Source organism: Carassius gibelio, chromosome B24, assembly GCF_023724105.1.
Source record: "Carassius gibelio isolate Cgi1373 ecotype wild population from Czech Republic chromosome B24, carGib1.2-hapl.c, whole genome shotgun sequence".
Taxonomy (NCBI): domain Eukaryota; kingdom Metazoa; phylum Chordata; class Actinopteri; order Cypriniformes; family Cyprinidae; genus Carassius; species Carassius gibelio.
This window is the reverse complement of record NC_068419.1, coordinates 7,184,026-7,206,464: the sequence shown is the minus strand read 5'-3', so window position 1 is coordinate 7,206,464 and position 22,439 is coordinate 7,184,026. Positions and strand designations below refer to the sequence as shown.

The 22,439-nt window shown below is 37.7% G+C and overlaps 1 protein-coding gene across 1 annotated transcript in view; it reads left to right on the top strand.

Annotated features, from left to right (window-relative positions):
* The first annotated feature begins 5,229 nt into the window (after positions 1 to 5,229).
* LOC128013466 (ephrin type-A receptor 3) overlaps positions 5,230 to 22,439 on the top strand; it is a 60,787-nt gene continuing 43,577 nt past the window's right edge. The window contains exons 1-3 of the mRNA XM_052596480.1: positions 5,230 to 5,502; positions 16,168 to 16,232; positions 17,671 to 18,340. Of these exons, the coding sequence (XP_052452440.1) occupies positions 5,415 to 5,502; positions 16,168 to 16,232; positions 17,671 to 18,340 (823 nt within the window). The 5' untranslated portion in view covers positions 5,230 to 5,414. The remainder of the gene's footprint in view (positions 5,503 to 16,167; positions 16,233 to 17,670; positions 18,341 to 22,439) is intronic.

The window sequence follows — 22,439 nt, the reverse complement described above, 5'->3', positions numbered from 1 at the left end:
TGTTGTGTAAGTGTCTGAGGAAGTGCAACAGAAAGAAAAAGTGATGGAGATGGTTTTGGTAATGTGGTTTTTAAGAGGATCTTAATACAGTGTTAAATCGTTTTCTTTTTGAATAGTGTAGTACATATTAGTAATACTTCCCAGCAATATGCTCTTTCAACAATGTCTGTCAACCGTTCTCACAATCACCAGGAAGTACACAAGAAAGAGATTTAAATATGAACGCAAACATTTTTATGAAAGATAAAATAGATATTTCATTCTAATATAGTAAATATGCATGAATAATTAGAAAATATCTATAAAAATATGAAATCTGTATACGAGTCAACATATATATTTTTTTAAATTGCACTAATTTCATCTCACGAATAAGGTAAAAATGTATCATCTTTTATTGAAAATGTAAACATTTGATCAAACTTAAATAATTGAATATTTTTTTTTGTTATACACTGTGGAAGCTTCTGTCACGAAACATGCCTGGCAATCAAAGCTTATTCTATTCTATTCTATTCTATAAAAATGAAAAATCACTTTTTAAACCTGTTCCGTTATGATCCCTATATACATATACATACGAACACGGTGTACTTATTTAAGTGTTCTTGTTGTGTTTTTAATTTATTTATTAATTCAATTATTAAATCATTACATTTTTCAATAATTTCTGGTCTGTATTGTTTAACTCGACTTAAAACATGATATCATAAAAAATTACTGAAACTTCACCTAGGACTTAGGAACCACACACAATACACAAACAACTACATGGAAACATGCTAAAGCTATTCTAAATACCCAAGCAACCACCAATAACCCACAACATCTAAGCATCATGACGAATGCTTTTGCGCAAGCAAACACAATTCATAATTTCTTTAGAGAATGAATAAAAACATTAGAGTTAACTTCTGGATTAATGTAGCTTTGAAGATTTAACCTATATATGAGCCACAATAAAAAAAGCAGAGGTGAAAATCCTTCATCATTAAGTTGCACTTTAATTTCCTGTTTTTCCCCATTCAGAATGTCACAGTGTGACAGAGAGTGAGCCACTCATTCACACAGCTATACAACATCTAAGATCCTTCAGATAGTGCCAAGGACTTAAATAAACAGAGCACTGAACTTTACTCAGACATGTGGCCTTACATTGCCTGCCTTTACTGAACTCTCAATGTGTTTTGGCCAGGTTTTCTGTTATAAAAGACTCTAAACTGACTGTCGGCAAGAGTTTTTAATTTATTTTACTAGAATTAGCTTAGTGCATGTTCAATGTAACCTTCCCACATCAGAGAAACCTTAGCAACTTCCAGAAAACCTGCAGCGGACATGCAAGCAGCCCTTTCTCTTTCTATGCACCAGACACTTTTGTAGAGCTGCACAAAACTGAATGAAAACAAAAAAGCTCTTTTGTGCTGGCTTGTGGTGCATCAGGGACCGCATGCTGGCTGATTGACGGGGGTCCAGACTCCACCCACCAGAGGTGAGCAGGAGTGTGGGAAGAGGCAAGTGCACAATGCTTGCTCTCCAGAGGGGCGGCAGGAACCTCAGACCCGGCCCCCGCTCCATGGCAGACAGGGCAAGACTCTCTTTCAGTAGACGGAGCCCTAGGGTCAGTATATGGGGCCCAAAGAAGCAGATCTGTGTGGAGTGGCACGGCCCACGTTTAACCTGTCCCAGATGGCCCTGTTCTGTGGGCACCACACAAGATAGTCAAAGCAGTCTGGGAAGTTCAGTCTAGGAGTTACCAAGTTCAAAGAATAAGTTCATGAAAGTAATGTGGAAGTGGATTTAAATAATTATGTAGCCCAGATTACATGTAATCCCAGCACTAATGATATGAATCAAATCAATGTGATAAACAAGTTAGTTCAAAAGTAATGAAAAAGTACTCTGATTGCATTACCTAAAATGTGTAATGTTAGGAATTACATTGCTAACTATAATTTTTGTCATGTAATTTGGAATCAGTAAAAGATTACAATTGGTAAGTAATCTGCCTAGCACATACGTAAAAAATATGCAATGTATTAAGATAATTTGTATTTAACAATACTTTAACAATCTCTTTGAGATATTTACTGTCTCACTAACATTAAAAGCTCCAGTAAAACCAGTGCATAGTCCAAGTATGGGGTGCCTAGAGAAGGATAAAGGCTTTTTCTAAGAGCTATTCATCACTATTAGGCTACTGAGACCCATTCATTTGTATGTTTCTCCATATGAAATGCTCTTCCCATATGCAGCAGCAGCAGCAGGATTCTGTAAATCCAGAGGGGCCCCTGCTCAAAGTTCAAGAGCTCCACTGCAAACCCCCCTTCCTATACCCATCCACGATGGTTACACATCCATGATAGACAAATATGAAAGCATGTGGCTCTCGGCTGCAGCTGACATGATCATTCGTGCTCTGTCTGGCCTCTGGAGCTTGCCAGCAAGCCTCATTAGGCTCAAGCTATCTGTGCTAACCAACGGGAGGTCTTAGGTTGAAGGTTGATATGTATTTGTCAGCCCTGGTACACCTGTCAAAGCCCCTCCCACTTCATTAATAAGAGCGGGCATGAAGATCTTGGAACCGCCACCGCTTTTGGATTCTCAAGCTGATGGGAACAGATTCTCACTCTTCTGTGCTAAATAATGAAACAGGTTTATATTGGGATGTGGTGCAGCGAGAGAGATTGTGGAAGACACGTCGTGACCACATCTTCCACAAACAGGAAGGTTCGTCTGACAGGTCACTGATGCATACGGGGGTGGGGGATGGGGGTAATTTTAAGGTAAAGAAATATGACATTTAAAGAGAAAGAGAAATTGTTTTGGAGCTTTTGCAAAACCTCAACATAATGGCCCTGTTTAATTGCAATGCTTTTTTTAAAGAACAGTCTCATATGTCAGAAACTGGCAATTCATATTTTGATGTGGTCAAAAAAATCTCATGAAAGATTCGTTTACAAATCTGACTTATTTGTTTGTTGGGTTCAACTCACTGACTTCCATTCACAGTGGTCATTGAATACTTGAAAATGAAACTAAATTTAGATTAGAGATATACAATACTTTAAAGAGATAGTTCATGCAAATTCTGTCAGAATTTATTCACCTTTATGTTTTTTTTAAGCTTGCTGAATAACTACACAAAACTACCATAAAAGTATTATTCAATGATAATATGTAGCCTAGGTCAGTTCATGATATAAATTGCAATGTTTGATTTGTATATGATAAGTTCTTGTGATTCAAATCTCATCAATGGATCTTTTAATAGAGTAAAAAACAGTATGAATGATTTTTAAAACAGTATGAATGATTTGTCCACAAATTGGATTTATTTTTCAAATAATAACATATTGACTCAATCTAGTCACAGTGGTTCATGGGAAATTATTTTACAGTAAGCAGATACAATATTTAAAGAGTTTCAAAAATCAATCTGTAAGTCAATAAATATTAAATAAGTAAAATTATTTCATTTTATTGACCTTTATACATTGTTTTGATGCTTTCAGGCTTGAAGGTATATAAAACATTTATAAAATGATCATTAAAGTATTATATTTGAAATGTAAGTCGACTTTTTGCAAAACTCCAGTGTTTAATTTGTGAATAAACTATTGTTGTGAATCTTGAGTGGTTCTTGTGTTCAACTCATTGATTTGATCCTGAAAACATGGACAAGGAAAATTATGAGGGAATAATGTGGTCTTTTTCTCATTTAACACCACTGTATGGCATCCAAATACTTAGTGCTCAGGTTGTTTGGAACACTTTTAAAGCATTTTCATTGTGGTTTTACATGCTTTACAAGGATTACAAGCTTTATACCCCATTCATTGTAAATACTGTACATTCAACAGTGTCTAGCTTAAAATATATTTTTTTTATCTTACACAAAAGAAAGAGATTATGTGTCTGAAACAACACAAGGGTGAATAAATGAACTTTAAATTAACATGCAATTTGCAAAGCATACAAGGAAGGTTTAATTTTGTGGAAATTTTAAAACGTAGCTTGCACATGTTTTCCAGACTGTCCTGTCTGTCACTAATAGTGTGATAGACAGCAAGAGAAAGACAGAGAAATGCAGATAAAAAGACAGAGGCACTAAGAAAACTGACTGCATTTATTTTTCAGCTCTGGTGTGTACAGGCTTGTCTGAGCCATCATAAACACCCCCGGCACTCCTCCACACACCCTGGGCAGTGTGCCTGATTGTCTGTCAGCCATTGTTGGAGAGGGCTTACACAGTAGAGATGTCTCATTTACACTTCCTGCCATCACATTCAAACATGAAATGTGATGTCATTTTTTTTTTGGGTAGGTGACAGAGCTTATGAGGGCTCCTGCGTGGGAGGAACCAACTGGCAGAGGGGGGAAAACTGTGGCCTTTTTCCAAGAGCAGTAAGAGTATTGATTTGACCTTCATCTTTAAATACCAAACATTGAGGTTTTGGTCTAATGGTCTCTGTTGTGTCAGTTCACTTTGCGTCCCCATGCCTGTGATATGACTTACATGGTCAGGTGAATGTGGCGGCACGTTGCCACAGCAGGACAGTAAAGTGACTTTGACCCTCTGATCTAAATGTCCATAAGTAACTGCCAATGACAATAGGTGATGTAAGTCTATCTATCTATCTATCTATCTATCTATCTATCTATCTATCTATCTATCTATCTATCTATCTATCTATCTATCTATCTATCTATCTATCTATCAGAGATGCAATAGTATGAACATTTCTTGTTATGATTATAGAGACCAAATAGATCAAGGATATACATTTCATCACGTTATTGTTGAAGTGTGCTGGAATTGCTCAAAAAGTACTGACATATTAAGTTTTATATTTAAAATCAACAAACAATAAATAAAATGACTTTTTGTTTGCATAAATACTAAAACAATAACATTATGTCCAGATTTTAATCGATATCATGACTGACAACAGTTTATTTAATAGAATGTACCATTTCTTTTTTTTTAAATAAAACTTTAAAAAGGTTTCATAAAATGGTAAACCTCACTTTTCAGGATTTAAATAAAGAATGATAATGATAACTGATTAGAAAATGATTATATCTATCTATCTATCTATCTATCTATCTATCTATCTATCTATCTATCTATCTAGACAGTAACTATCACTTTTTTACACAATTTACAACTAAATAGGTTTTCCAGGAAACGCACTCACGCGCGCCTTCTTGACGCCACGCACACACGCGTGACGCCCCCCTTCATCCCGCTCGCTGTGGCCAGGGAGTGCAGCTCATGCCAGTGTCGGATCTTCTTTCAAGCGGGCGCGCTGTTTCCTCTCCAGCTCAGACTCAGTTCAGTTCTCCAGCGCAGCCACCGGCTCACCAGCCCCAAGTTTACGCACAGGGATGCGGGCGCGTGGAGCCGCGTGAAAATGGCTCGCTTTAGGATTTACTCTTTCCTTGCTCCTTTTCATATATTGGTGTTGTGTCAAGCCTTGAGGAATTATCCAGATAATGAAGGTAAGGCATAGAACCGCTGTCATGTCTGCGCGCTTTGGATGTTCTTGAATTTCGTTGGACTTTGGCAATGAATCATAATCAAAGCGAATTCACGTACATTCGTTTCTCTCCCGGGGCAATCGTATTCAAATTTTATGCTTTAAAGATAGCATACGCCTTGGAGTTAGAACACATTAAAATAAGCAGTCGTTAAAAATGTAGGATTCTCGTGATCTCTTCTGAGTAACAAAAACAAGAATGCGAGCGGAGCAGCATTTACTGAACTATCAAATAATTTGACTTCGCATTGCTGAGTTGGAAGGATTAATAACTAGGATGTGTTTATGAACCAAATATAATTTAATATCAATGTTCATTTTTAATAACTTACTTGTAATTTGTTTTGAAAAACCATCCTGAGCGTTTGTCACAGGTGATGCAGTCGTATGATTTATATAAATTGTAATACACAGTAATGTTTAACAGAAAACTGTCCGTAACTCTAAAACAGCTCAGATCAAGCTGTATTTACTATATGTTGTGGTTTGAAGTGTTTAGCATTGCCAGGGATGGTTTGGACAGGCAATGCCATGAGCAATGACAAATGGATGTGAGACACTCATTTGCTTAATTAAACAATTAATTTGGAGAGATCAGAGAGAGCTGCTCCCACAGAGACTAGTATTCTAACCCATCCAGACCTATGCATCACATACATTGACCCTTGAGAGCGATCTAACTTCTTTGAAACTGCTACGAGACAAGTTGCTTTGTGAGTGAGGGAAGTGAATAAGAAATAAGGTTTCTTCAATTTACAAGTAACCCATTGATATTTATAGATATTTGTGATTTAAAATGCTGTGTTGTCATCTTAAACACATCAGGCATTTATGTTCAAAGATGCAGGATGCCAGTTGAAAACAGTCCACACTGACTTATTTCACTCTGAGCCTTCAAAAATCCGACAATAAATTAACCTCACTGGATTAAAATGGGTTTACTTCGCATTGTTGTGAGATTAGGATTAAGCCACCCATTGTGCTGTTGTCAGAAGGAAGGTTCAATGGTGGGTTTAATACACATTTAGGTGGAATCTATCAGATAGGATTTTGTGCAGATCATTTGGACATTATGTCTTTGGCTGACTGGAGGCTTTGGGAAATTAAAATACACTTTGCAGGGCTTTGACAGTGGGAGTTGTGGTGCTTCATTCACATTAGCACATCTCAATAATCATTACATTTAACTATGTCTTTGAGCTTTACATTGGGTTATCATTTGTGCTGGTGTATATTGCAGCTGCTATAGAGGTGTGCACTTCCTCTAACCTCCAGCTGGTGGTATCCCTGAGGTGATATTGCAATATGGTTCTGTGAATGTTTGTGTTTTGAGCAGATGCACATCTGTGTTCGTTTCAACGAACTGTTCATTAACTTCTTGTACTGGAGTTTTTGTCTTGTAAGCATTTTCTACATTAAGGATAGTAGACATGTCCCATATCGACATATGCTTGATATCTGTCTTCTGGCCAAATAAATCACATCAGCACATTTTTAATGTAAATGACTACATTGGTTTTCCATTCAGGATCCAAATGACTGACTTCCTCAGCACATTTTCTGTTTTTGGAAGACATTACTGCAGTGCTTGGATATTTACACCCCTCTGGAAATAATAAAGACCAAGATGTTGCAGAAACATCTAAAAAAAAAAAAAAAAAAAAAACTTTATTCACACAAGCTCAAACCTTAAAATAGTTAATATATAACAGTGGTTCTAGACTAGCTGGTTCAAGATCAAAAAATGGGTCATTAATATGTTCTGATAAATAAATAAATAATATGCTGTGACTTAATTATATATAATTGACCATAGTTTGGATAGAAAAATAAATAAATTTTCACAGATGAGACAGATGAGAAACATCTGAATTATTGGTGACACCATGAAACCATCAAAATAGACATTTGCAAACCAAATATGTGAAAATCTTTGCTTATTATTAGGCTTGGGTAGTTTATTGTGATATTAATAGTCATTATTGCATACACAGCATACAATTTTGATGCATTGGTGGACCACTTAAAACTTGGATCTCCAAACCAATTGAGAACCACCGATCTAGGGTTGTTTAACTATACATTTAAAGGAACCTGTGACAACCCTTTACGCTTTATGAAGATCTTTTCATTTTTAAAAAGTGCCTTCTGTTGCCCTCTTGTTTTTCTAGTTAGCGCTAAGGTTCCCCTCATTAGCTCGTCCTTTGTGCACCTTCTTACAGCATTTAGTGACGGTTTCTCGTCTGCTTTTGTTTTCCTCCCTGGCACTCTGGCAGGGAAATTAGCATGAGAAAACACACTTTATGTTCAATTCAGCTGTGCTTGGAGGCTCTGTTTTGCTCTCGTTCTTTCACTCTCCCTCTCACCATCTCTTAGCTACTGAATTAGAGAGAAACCTGAATTTGCATCTCTCTTGTCTGAGGAAGTCTGTTGATTAGTCTAACCTGTGGCCTTCTTTTTGTTTTCCGAGAGTATTGGTTATTTTTCCCCTTCTAGTTTGTAGAAAGGTTTTTAAAAAGTGAGGTAACATTCAGCCAAGTATGGTGACCCATACTCAGAATTTGTGCTCTGCATTTAACCCATCCAAAGTGCACACACACAGCAGTGAACACATACAAATTGTGAACACACACCCGGAGCAGTGGGCAGCCATTTATTCTGCGGCACCTGGGGAGCAGATGGGGGTTCGGTGTCTTGCTCAAGGGCACCTCAGTCATGGTATAGTTGGCCTGAGACTCGAACCCACAACCCTAGGGTTAGGAGTCAAACTCTCTTACCACTAGGCCACGACTTTCCTAACACAGAGCAAGCCAGCCTTGAGTATACAGGAATAGTTCAAGTGCTCAACTGGTAGAGTACATTTACAGATCTTAATTAGTCGTGAAAGTGCGTCTGTTCTATACCTGCCATGTAGTTCGTTATTGAACATTTCTTTTTAAGAAACTGGGCTGGAAACTTGGATCTAGCATTTAGCAAAATATAATTTTGCATGGCCATATGACTTTTAATGGACCAGTCCAACAGATGTATTTGCTGATATAGCCAAAAGCTCAGAGACCAGTGCTATTGATTTCAACTTGTACTCATTGGAAACACATGCCTGTGGTGAAATTTCTGCAAAATGATGTTATGTTGCTTTTGGAACATTTTGCGAAACTAAGTGGCGCAAAAAACAAGGGATGCACCGAATGTGCGGCAACTGAAATTATAAGCAAATAAACGAAAAGACTGAATAAATGCACATGAACAATATGAAGTGATCAATAGCAACCAGCAAAGAATTTCAAGGGAAAAATCGACTATTATGATTTTGTCATAATCGTACAGCCCTAAATGTTAGTATTGTAATTTTACTAAAATAGTTTCGTGCAAAGAACCGTCTGATATAAATATAAAATCAGTAACTAATAAAATAACTATTTATTATACAATAATCTGCCCAGGTGAAAAGGAATAAAATAGTTGCTGTTCATTTCAGCTTGAAACGGTAGTGAATTGTACAGTTGAGTTTTGCAGTAGAGACACATATTTCCAGTTAGCCTAGGTTGATTGATTCAGTTGAATGAGTCAACTCAAATTCCCACAGTTGATTTTATATATAAAACTATGAGTCAAAACCATTAACATGAGAGCTATTACCTTTTCTCTCTCCTGCTGCTCTGAATGACACACCTTAGACCTTATCGCCCCCGGCTGCATCCAGACTCCTGTGGATCAGACAGCTCATGCGGTAGAACGAGTGTCGATGCCAGTGGCATTTCAGGATAGAGGCACATGAGTGCTTTGGATCATGGCCAGAACATTGGATGAAACACCATGTGAATCTCCTGAATGAGACGATTCATTATAGCTATTTACCTTTACTTGAGCATATCAGTTTCACATTGCATCTCACTGTGTTCATAGCTGAGCTGATGGAAAGTTGAAATGTAATCTTAATGAATTCTTTCTCATCTTAGTCCTGTATAAAATCCTGTCATCATTTACTCGCTCTTATGTCGTTCCAAACCTGTATATCTTTTCCCCTCTGTGGAACATAAAAGAGGATGATTTGAAAAATGTTTTAACTGGTTGCCTTTGCAATGAAAGTCAAATAAGCCCCAAACCCCCGACTGGACCCTTCTGACTTTCATTACAAGCACTGAGACATTTATCAGATTCTCTAGAATCTGATTCCATGTTCAATTTAAATCAGATTTGTGCCTTTCGCTTGTCACTCAGAGGAAGAAGATCAACTTACATCCCACCTTTCCATCAGGGGTCAAAGGCCATTGTGTTTTATCAGCTGAACTTTTATCTGAGAGCTTAACATTTTCTCATTTATGCTATTTTGGTTCTGGAAAGGTAATGAGACTTGATTAAAACAGATCCCTTGTGTGTTCATGTGTGCTAAAACGAAACCCTTTTAGCTGACAACGGCTTTGATCTGTCATTATTGTGAGGCCCACTCCTTCACCTTCATTAACATGCTCTCTACTCTCTCTGTACCTAATACTCAGCCTTAATGTTTTCTAATGTCTGAGACGGTGTGAATTCTGTTTCGCGTATCTCATTAACAGCACTACGCTTATCACTGATGGCCTGCTCTCCTGGGGATTTGAAGCTCGTGTGCTATGATTCCTGGGAGGTTTTATTGGATTTGACCCTGCATTTTGTTAATGCAAGGCTTAATTGCTTAGAGACTCATTCCGAATTTGAAAATGGTTGTTTCATGCGTATTACAACATGCTTTTTTCCTTTGATTGAAGTTAAATAAGTATGTTAAAATATATTACTTTTTTTTAATGAAATTGCTAATTTGGGAATTGAACCTAACCCAAGTATTAAACTTTGGTGCTTAACTTGAACCACTATTTGTTTTAATAATAATAATAATAATAAATTATGATAAACTTTGTTTCTTGCTCATCAGCGTTGTTCTAAGAAACGAATCAGCCTTAATTATAAAGAGCCATTATGAACCACAAGCTCAAAGGTGATGTCACCGTCTTCTGGTGCGGCCCAGTTTAATCTCTCTAATTATGACTTGTGCTGTTGTAACCTGTTTCATGCCCTCTTGGGATTTTATATCCAGCACGGATGCAGTTTCATTGCTGTTGTGCATCTCCACACACACAAAGACTCATCGATGCGGCAGGTGTGGTCCGAGCTGTGTCTGTGCTTCTAATGAGGCATCCCAAGAGTGTCTTCCCTGCTGTCTTCCACTAACTAACACACGGGTCACCATTTCATGCCATGTCTGGCAGCAGCCTGTTTACACCTCTCATCATTAAACAGACCCTGGCATGGCCAGTCAGTCGTGCCTGACACACATTTCGCAGGTTATTAGGTTGTGAAATGGCCCTTGTGTTCATTGTAATTAATGTGCTGATGTGCTTCCTGTCTAAAGGTCATGTCTTTTTTTTTTAAGATAAAATATAAATGTATACTCTTAGTAAGATCTTAACCAAAACCAGCTGTAGTTTGTATCTCTTAGACCCTTCATGTGATGCATTTAGATAATAATTTATCAGTGCATGGATATTTCCTTCCTTTTTACTTCACTTATTGTACCGTGAGTGTCCATTCTTCCTGGGTGGAGCAAAGTTTATCTCAGTGAAGCCTGTTTGGCAATATGATTCTGTAGTTCTCTGGTATTTGTCTGAGTGATAACAGTGATTGTGTGGTGATTTCTGTCTTGGTTGAGTCTTATCTATCTCACTCTGTGGTCTGGAGCTTGGCACGGTTCCTTCCTATGGCTTTAGTGTGAGGACCATGATCTGAAGATTATGGATGATTAAGATTATGAAGATTAATTAATTAATTCTATTTAGGAAATTCACAAAAAGAACATCATTAACATTTATGATACATAATAATATATAATAACACGCCGCAGTTATGGTTTGAAGTAAATAAGTCAAAAAGAGAATTTTATAGTAAATCTCCAGCAGATTTTAAATTAGAAATACTGTAGTGTCCTAATCGTTGTAAGACATATAAACATTAATTATTGCACTTTTATATAAATTCACTGTGATAGTTATTCAGCTTGCTGTTGATTCTGTAGTTTCGGTCCAAAAAATGATGCATTTGTTGCAAAAAATACATATAATGCATCAAATGTTTGTTTATGTAGGTAAATGTAAAAAAGTGAGAAAACAATGTAGATTTGGTGAAAATGTACGATAATTTCTGTGGCTTGTCCAAAAAATGTGAAGGCAGCATAAAAGAAAAAAAAAAAAATCTCATTTGACGTATTTGTTCAGATAACCTAAGTTGTGTGGATGCACATTAATATTTCTGCTTCGAAAATACTAGAACATCTTCATTCTGTGTTAAACAGCTTTGTCAGTGGGCATTAGGAGATCACTCATGGGTGTCAAGCTGTAAGTGGATGGCTGTTCTTTTTGGCATTGAGTCAGATGAGTGTGATGGTTCTGCCGGACAGGCTGGATCTCTGTGGCAGGTCTCATCAGTCTGTTGAGGCAGAATAGAGGCTCTTTTACCACCTCCCAGTAGAGCAGACCTCTGACTCCCCACCAGCAGTGACTGACAGGAACTGCTGACTGCATTTCAAATACACCCCACCGCTTCTGCCAAGATGGCTGTACGATAGCAGTGTCTTACAATAGTTATGCCTACCGTGCTTGGAGTGGATGCTGTTGAAACCGACATATCAGTCTTTGCAGGCTCTGTGTTTTGTGCTTCAATAACCCCAGAGTCCTTTACTTTGAAGTTCGAACCATACAAGATTTTTTACAAATGTGGAAGACTTATGAGACGTAAAGGTGAAATGCATAGTTTTTTTTTTTTTTGCAGATATTAAAATACTTTTCTGTCTTAATATTCAGAGAAATCTAGGAATTTAGTTTTTGTTGTTTGATTAGTTTTGCTAGAAATAATAAACACTAAAGCTGTGTCAGAAATTGCATACGGTCTACATTTGATGAAGAACCTATTTTGTGGTCCTAAAGTATACTACATTCTCCATGCCTTACTTGTGATGTGACTTATGACATCAGTTGTGTCGCTATACTGACATTCACAGTTCCTCTCCCATGTTCTCTTGGGATATTAAAGTGTCCATCAGATGCACACTAAGAAATCTCAGCAGAAGTAGTAGGTCACCCAGGTATTTTTTTTTCACATAGTGCTTAGTGACGTTTGAGAATTTGGACATACTACTTTTTTCATATACCGTTTTTTGACAGATCTGTCGAGAATGTGGCTTTGTTTGTTTAAGAATTCTAATCAGCCTGACATAGCAACGGAATCAACAATGGTATGAGATTGGGGCGGGGCTATGTATTTGTCTGACCAATGACGGGTGGGGGGGATGATTGGGGTTTGTAAACTATCAGAATTTTTTTGTATTATATATAGTGATAAAGAGTTTACATACTTTACTTTGAAAGAGATTATACTAGCGATAATACTCTTCTTAGACATATACTAGTACTGTCAAACGATTAATCGCATTCAAAATAAAAGTTTTTGTTTAAATAATATGTACCGTGTATATTTATCATGTGTATATAAATACACACATACAGTATATATTGTATATACATTTTTATTTTTATATTATATTTTATATTATATACACAAATATTTCTTAAATACATGCATGAGTTTGTATTTATATATACAAAATAAATATACATACACAGTATAAACGCGTATATAATGTATACATAAACTTTTATTTTGGATGTGATTAATCATTTGACAGCACTAATAAATACCATATTTAATACATTTAAACTTTTTAATGCCCAACAGTCCTGAATCCTGCCAGAATACGCATGTTCAGAGTTAAGAATAGTATCTTCATAGATTGATTTACCTCTTAAGTGAAGGATACTTCAGAAGTACCTGACAGTGGCTGTGCATGAGTGAGAGTGACCCCATTGTCCTTTTCGGTTCCCTGAGGACTTCCATCCAGCTGCTTATCTATTCCTTTCTTGACCTACCCTTCTCCTTTTTCCATTTTTAAGTTTTTGCTCCCCTGTTTACATTGGAGGTGATTGCTGACCACTGCACTCTTCCCAGTGTTAATGGTTAATCTCATCTATTGGCCTGAGGTGGCGAGATCTCTCAGCCACCACGAGGGATTCCAACATTTCCCACATCCACAGTTGCACAACTGGGAGCTAATGATGAAGAAAAGCCCCCATCCTCTACTTTATCTTACCAGCTGTTTTAGTAAACATAACATCGATTGACCTAGTCTTGTACAAGACTGTAACCATATTCGGGATAATGGGGGCTAAATTTAATTAACTTTATACAACCATTTGTATTTGAGTGGATGTTACACCTGCATTGTCTATAAATGTTTTGACCCTGGTCTTGTAATACTGTTAGAAAAGTGAATTTACAGTGATTTCTTTGACAATTTTGAATTCTATGGGTACCTAAATGGAAATCTTTTTATTTCATGGTACCGTTATGTCTTTTGGTGAGCCTGAGTAGAAACACCAGCTTTGTGAAAAAACACTTCTCTTTTTCGTTGACAGGTAGAATAAAAGGGATCTTTCACCTTTTGTATAACAAAGCAATGATATAATTTCTATGTGTTTGAACTAGGACTTTGGAGAGAGAGCTAGACTCCTTAAACATTTGAGTTTCTGTGACATTTGGTTGCATAAGCTTGTCAGCTTGCTAAGGTTAGTTAGGTGACATTAACATTGATGGGTTTTGTTGAAATTGCAAAAATGGCATGTGATAGTTTTGTTAGCATATGTTAGAATAGTTGATAATATTACAAACCAATCATGTTTTGTAATGTATGCTATTATTTTTCTAGCAAAAGTATGTTTATGAATTTGTGGGTTTCTTGGAATTTCTTATATGATAATAATAGTAACACAATTTCCATCAACTGTTATTTATCATTAAAAAAAATACAAATTATGTTAAATTGGTAAAATAATACTTTGAATAATTTTACAATAAATAGTACATTTACAAATTGTATTTGAAAGTGTACATGCAAATATAAATGTATATATTTTAAATTTATGAATCAATGATACATTTTTAAATGTACCCCCAACTGCTCCCTGGGTGCCGCAGCATAAAGGGCTACCCACTGCTCTGTGTGTGTGTGTGTGTGTGTGTGTGTGTGTGTGTAAGCACTTTCGATGGGTTAAATGCAGAGCACAAATTCTGAGGATGGGTCACCATACTTGGCTGAATGTCACTTCACTTTCATTAAAACATTGTCAGTAAAGTTGGTTGCACCTGATCTTGCAGGTGCAACTGGTTGACCAACTTGGTGGTTAAAGCATAAAAATAAAAAAAAATAATAATAGCAAGATCTTTCTTGTTCAGAGAGTCAGCATCTATTGTATTGCTGGTTTAGAAGTTTGAGCACATTAACTGTTTGTGATTTAAGCAGCCTGGTGTCCAAAACACAACACGCTAGTCTTTTCATCAGGGACTGTATAGCAGTTGTTTAAAAAATGCTTGCTGAGCCAGAACTGATGTCTCAGGTGGAACAAATTTTGCCTTGCTGTGAGTTAAATGTTACCTGCTGTTTGTATTAATGGGCTGTGCGAAGCCTGTGGCTGTATTCATTTGTTTGTTTTATTAAATGTGTCTTTGAAAGACTGAGCAGAATGATTTCCAGATCATTTGGACTGATATATTGGCCTGTCTGGTTTTACCCCCTCATCAGAAAACAGGCACACGAGCACCAGTGGTTAATGGCATCGTAATCTGTATACGGTTAAGAAGCAATATCCTGCTTTGACTCTACATATGGTTTTCTCTTTGAGTGTCAAGTCATCAAATGTACCCAATTGCTATGTATATGACCCATAAAACCAAACATAATCCATGTTTCCACATCAACCAACCATCAAAGCGTGATTTAAAAATGCACACTGTTTGCATGTCACACAAACCCATTGGCAGTCAGTTTTAATTAGAATTTGGATCCAGATGGTCTTTGATTTTCCCATTTTCCTTTTTCTTTTTTTTTGTGAAATCGTCACAAAAGGGCACGCACATGTGCCAGGAGAGGGAGAGGTTGATATTCAGCGTGAAAGAGGAGGAACATCTGAGGTTTGGATGTGATTAAGAATTAATCACCCTGGTTGCCAGGGATGTAATTGGTTTGGAACGGAGCTCAAAGTGGGAAGTTCAGGGCTCCGACCATTGGGAGATTGAAAGACTGTTATAAATAGCTCTGAAAATATTGATGTGAGAACAGATTTCAAAAAGACTGCGTGAGGAGCTGCGAATCATATGTTTTGTAATGGTCACGACTGCGTATCTAACCCCATCTGGCTTTAGATTATTGTGCCTGGTTGTAGGAGATATTGAGGTTCAGGTTAAATAAATCCACTGTATATGTCATGTACCATCGAAATAAAATGCAATGAATAACCTCAAATGCAAAGTGTTGATTAGTTATTCTGACATTTCTAGAGCTCCGTTGTCTATATTTTATTCAGAAAGACTTTAGTCTTGAATGATTCATGCTTTACATGACATCATGCTGTGTAAAAACCCAATTGTCGTTTATGAAAAAAATTAAGGGAATGATAAAAATATGATGTTCTCTGCTAAGTATACTAGCCCTGTGTCTTTGATTAACTTGTGTCTCTGTCCTTTTCATTTTTTTTTTTTTTTACAGTTACTCTACTCGACTCTATGTCTGCCCCAGGTGATCTGGGTTGGGAAGCGTATCCATCAGAGGGGGTAAGTACCTGTGAAGGTCTGCACAGCACAGCCAAAATACATCACCCAACTCAAAAAACAAAACAAAACCATGATTAAGAGTTCCATGCTTGTGAAATTAGACCTAAGCCTTTCTCACAGTACCTTTGCCAACAATTTTACCAGTGAGCAGTTTGATAGGGAAGCCACTGTCACAGGTTTTGGGATAAGTGTAAATTATTTCCTTACAATTGGATATTTAAGCTCTTTTTAAAGTTTCAAATCCAATAAGATGAATTTACAGAATAACAGTACAAATTAATTCAACATAGACAGTGTACTCTGGTTAACTAAAGTGTTTTTTCTAGCTTTAGGATAGCATCTAGCTGTTTGTCTTTGCAAACATTTATTTTTGTCTCTATGAAATTTCAGTTATATTTTAATTGTAATTTCTGTACATTCAAAAGAAGTAACTGAATTGGAATTGAAAAAGCATTGTCAATTCTGAATGCTGTACAAGCTTTGTAACATTATTGTTGTCCCTTGTGGGGTTTGAACCTAAAACCTTTAAATAACTAGCCCAGATATATTTACCCGTTACTTCATACCCAACCAGTTCTGTTACAACCCAGATTTAAAGTGTAGTCCTTGATCTTTCCTTGATCTTTCTAACCCTCAGAAATGCTCACAGCCTCCCTCTGTGAACATACAGGCTGTGACTCTTCAGAGTTTCCTGTGGGGGGTCATAGGAAAGTCTCATTTTGTACAACCTTGCCAACCCGCTGAGTAACGATTCTCTGTCTCCTCTGTGGGAGTTGGTTCTCATCCCACGCTTTCGTTTCATTCATTCAAATCCATTTTCACAAGATGATGATAGATTGTAATAGTGGCCTTGGCACAAGTAGTCATGCCCAGATTCACGAGTGCCTGTAAAGAGAAATATCTTTTTTGAAATAATATTTTTGTGTGGTGGTTATGAAGCAGGGAAAACATTCATGGTTTGGCATGTCCAGCAGGATGCGTACTACACTTCTGAAATGAAAGATTTGAAAGATTTACGTTGATACTTTTTGTGCCTTTATTTTTAACCCACAAACTTTCTGACGTCATTGCCAAACCAACAAACCAAATAGTTTTTCATGGTTTTTGCCTTTTACGTTTTAACAATTGAAGTTTCCAAAGCACAATTATACAGTTTTCTTTGCATCAACAATGACTTGATTTATGCGTGAACAAAACAACTGAGACTGTTCAGTTCATAACTTTGAGCTGATTGCCTGTCAGAAGCACTTTCCTCTTGATGACTTGATGACATAAATTATGCCTTTTCTCATAAAGTTCCCATCATGCATCTGTCAAAATCTTTTAGAAACCACTGTATAAGCCTAGAAAGTTCAGAACCAAAGTACAGAGAGCAATTACAAAAGCACTGAGGGATGTGTGTCTCCTTGTACTGATGGACTTTTTGTTTGTTTGTCAGTGGGAGGAGATCAGTGTTATGGATGAGAGGAACATTCCTATGAGGACGTACCAGGTGTGCAATGTAATGGAAGCCAATCAGAACAACTGGTTGCGCACTGGACTGATCCAGCGAGAAGGTGCTCAACGAGTCTACGTGGAGATCAAATTCACTCTACGTGACTGCAACAGCCTTCCGGGAGTCCCTGGGACCTGTAAGGAGACGTTTAATGTGTACTACCACGAATCTAACAATGCCGTCGCTGCACCTTTGCGGCACATTCGAGAAAGCCAATATGTCAAGATTGACACTATAGCGGCTGATGAGAGCTTTACGCAGACAGACGTTGGAGATCGTGTCATGAAGTTGAATACGGAAGTGCGAGACATCAGTGGTCTCAGTAAGAGGGGCTTGTACCTGGCGTTTCAAGACCTGGGTGCTTGCATTGCTCTGGTGTCGGTGAGAGTCTTTTATAAGCGCTGTCCTCTGGCGGTGCTAAATTTGGCCCGTTTCCCGGACACAGTGACGGGTGGCGATTCAGCACTGGTGGAGGTGCGTGGAACTTGTGTGGAGGATGCGGAAGAGCTGGAGGCACCACGGATGTTTTGCAGTGCTGACGGAGGTTGGCTGGTGCCCATCGGCCGCTGTGTGTGCCGGCCAGGATTCGAGGAGGTAGATGGACACTGCCAACGTAAGTATTATTGTTTTAACTATCTCAAATGATTGCTTTAGAAAATATCAACATTATTGTGGCTAACTGGGTAAACATGCTCTTGATCTATAGCGGGCCTCTTTGAAATGAATAGTGTGACCACAATAGTGGTTTTACCGTGCATTGCAAAAGTGACCACATCCACAGCTATTTTATAGGTTCTTTCTGCTTGTGTTAGCATTATACTATTGGTTGCGTAACAGAAACTTGAGGATATTCAGTTAAAAACTGTAGCAAATAGGGTTAAAGGTTTTGTCTTGACTCAAAGACAAAGTTCAAGAGTGCTTTAAAGCAATCTAATGATTGGATGGAAGAGATTAAGATGGATTATTAGATTATAGAAATGTGTCCACATCGCCTGATCCTTAGGTTGAATAGTAGATAAGGATGGGTAGGTAACAGGATGAATAGATGAGTACAGTAGTTTTGTAAGTAGGGTTGGGTCCCAAACTCAGTACCAATATGGCACTGGTACCTATGTAATCGGTATGTACTAGAATCTAATCAGAACACAGTTCTGATTTCGGTGCCATGCATGAGCGATCGATTGAAATATTTATCCTCTGGTTCTCCAAAATGGACGTAAAAAGCACCATCACCGGCACTGTAGGTGAATTTTTTTTTCCAGACGGAGAAAATTAACATAAACTCAAGTCAGAAAACTGTAATAATACAAATATTTGTAGTAATGAGAGTGTCCATGTTGTTTTCACATTCCGACTTAAAAGCACAAACATGCAAATGAGAGCATCCGAGGAGCACGTTGAGGCAGCAATTACACTTGTTCTGATGGCAGCAGGTAGCCTTCTATTAATTAAGCTAAACATGCTGAAATTAACATGCCTAAAGCTAAACTTCCCTTGTATTCACATTTCTAAACTATTAATTATTATGAAAATACCAGAGATGGCTTGAATAACACAGATAAACTATATTGTCACAGTAGAGTGTTTATTGTCTTTGTTTTATCATTTTATATGTTCAGTTACAGCTACAATAGCAATGCCTTTGTCCATATAAGGGATTTCCTGGAGGGTTATGTGTTCCGCTACTTCTGTGACTTGATATGTGGAGTTACTGTGCGAGGGCGCCCTCTGGCATCCAGTATGAATGAAACAAACATTGTCTGTTTATAGTGATAATAGCCAATCCTTTATTTGGGGGAATTTTTATTTAAAGCTATAAATGATGGAGCGGAGATAAGATAGATAGATAGATAGATAGATGATAGATAGATAGATAGATAGATAGATAGATAGATAGATAGATAGATAGATAGATAGATAGATAGATAGATTTTATACTTACAAACAAAAAATCCATTAAAAGGAGAAAATGCTAGATATAACCTTGCAAATTAAGCTATTCCCCTGAGAAAGGTAGAATGCAAACTTTATTATCGCATGTACATGGTAAGAGGGTAAGCTCAGGTCTTCACTGTTCTTTTCATCTCAGAAGGTGCTAATGGCTTCATTAATGCAGCTTGTTTTTTTTTTTGCCAAGACGAGGGTTACACTGTAATTATTATTATTTTTATTATTATTATTATTATTGTTTTTCTTTTGCTTTTTGTTTCTTTCCTCTCCTTTGGTTTTTCAAAGCCCTGTCGCACCTCAGCCACTGTTCGAGGAACTTGCTCATACGCCACCCCAGGACTGAGAAAGCTGCAGCTTTTAAATATTCATTCAGCCATTCTGGACTGTTTTCTTGTGGATGGAAGTGTAGATCAGGACGGAGGGGGTTTGGACAGGGAACATTTGAGTGGCATGACTTGGAAGTAGACTGGAGATATGGGGGTGGGATATTCATCCCAACCAGTTCAGTGCTCTTTGGTTTGCACCACAGCTGATAGAGTACCACAGCTCATGTCAATGATTGTATCTGTTAATTGTACTGTTAGGCGTAAGTCAGCTATTAGCTAATAATGTTTAGCTTACATAACGTGTGATAGTTTTCTAAGCAGAGAAAAACATTTTTAAAGTGTATACATGCAAAAAGATATTTTATACTGCCATATAGATCATCTCAAAGCTACTGGACTAAATTGCGCAAAACTCCAGTTTTGAGAGTCTATATACTGTCTTAATCAGACAATTGTATTTTGGTGTTTGCATGCAGCCTGTGATGACATCACATTAGAAAAAGACTTTATATTGTCATAGTACTCAGTTTACCTTGATACTTTCTATTCAAAGAATTTCATCTTTTTAAACTCCCTATAATATAATTTGCTGTGGCACAATAGATTCAACTCAGTGCCGCGAGAAACATTCAGCACCAGTGGAAAAAGAGGAGCATTTTACAACCATTCATTAACGAGAGTGATTGAGACTGGGCTGTATCTCAAAAATAACCTCAAAATAAAAGATTTACTCCGACTGCAATAAGAAATTGGTTAATTTATACAAGCCGGGTCAGCTGACAAAACACTCATTTCTCTCTGGCTCCAACAGCTCTTTCAGAAACAGAACAATGCCATGCAAAATGACTTGAAGTGAAACAGCTCATGGTTTGTTTTCACCTTGCGGTCTCGCTGTGGGTTCTGGAAGTGCATGCTGACGCTGGCTTTCTCCACTTTTCATACTACGAGGGCTTTTATATTCACTGTAAACAGCATTAGTAGAAGGATGGATCATGGAAGTATTATATCTAAATTTAAGCTAGTGTTTAACGACAACTTCTAATTTTTCCTTTCTCTTTCCCATTCTTCCTACCTTTTCCTCATCTGTTTTTTTCTACCTTTCTCTTTTTGTTTCTTCATTTTGTCTTGCAGTTTCTTTCTAAATCTTCCAACAGCACCTCAGTCTAGCCCACTTACTGCTCAATGTCGACCCACAAGGCCATATAGAAAGACAGTGAAAAATAGAGGGAGACGACCACTGTTTAGCTACGTCTTCTCCCACAACCTCGGCTCAGTGAACTGCCTCTTATATTTATCTCTTCCATTCTTTTCGTCTTATTGTGGCAGCTCTCGAACGTTCTCCAACAGAAACCCCCTCCCATCCATTCTGGTTTAACACTTTCTCCTGCCATCCGTAGATTCATCCTATTTTTTTTCTCTTTCATTCCATTCTCCATATCCTCTCTTAACCCTTCAGTGTGTGAAAGTATGTTGTAAACTCTGATAACTTGTATCAAGTCCATTCACACGGGCTGTTCATTCTTACCAGTATATCTCCGTGTAGAGCCCTTTTGTGTACAATCAAGCGCTTTTGTTGGATGTAAATGGTCTTTGAGTGGATTGGTGGTGCACATCAGCTTCTGAGTTTGGGTCTGGCATGAGGTCTGACCCGATGGCCCCCTGGCTGTTAGCATGCCAGCTGGAGATGGGCACTCTCTTCTGTCTCCCAAGGGGAATTTTCTACAATGCTAAGCTCACACGGTTGTGGCTGAATGGAGTGTTTTTCATCAGGGCAGGAGCGGCAGAAATGAGCTCTTTGTGACAGTAATCTCACTGTGTGGAGCTCTGGAGTGTCTTCCTCCATAGGATTTGAGCTGAGAAACTGGGTCATGGGATTGTCAGCACCCCAATGGAGATTCACAGTGAAGACGGCTTTAGAAGATGAGCGTGTGTGTGTGCTCCAAAACCAAATTTTGGAGTGTAGATTGGAGAGGTTAACATGGTTAAGAGACCTGAGCTTTCCACACACTGGTGCTGTTCATCTTTATAGGGGCTCTAGTAATCACGTACTTAGACGTTTAGTTCGATTTCCACATCTGTAATCCTCACCACGTGATGCTCGCCTGCAGGGTGACAGCATGATGCTGGAATTGCATGAGTTTATTTTCGTCCAGTGATTTTGTACCACGGACACAGTCGCCCTTCAGCTCACCCACATAAACCTTCTCTACAGATTTTGTTGGCTAAAGAGTGAATGGGTATTAGGAAATGGGGAAATTTGAGTTTTTTGGCTTTTATGGACACACTCAAAAAAATTTTTTTTTTGCTATTTGTTCAATTTCATTAATTAAAATGAGCACATACAGCACAACTCTTGGTAAAAATGGTCCCAACTTAGGATAGTTTAGAGTAGTGGTTCTCTACCTTTTGACTATACAATATAATATTTGCAAGGCC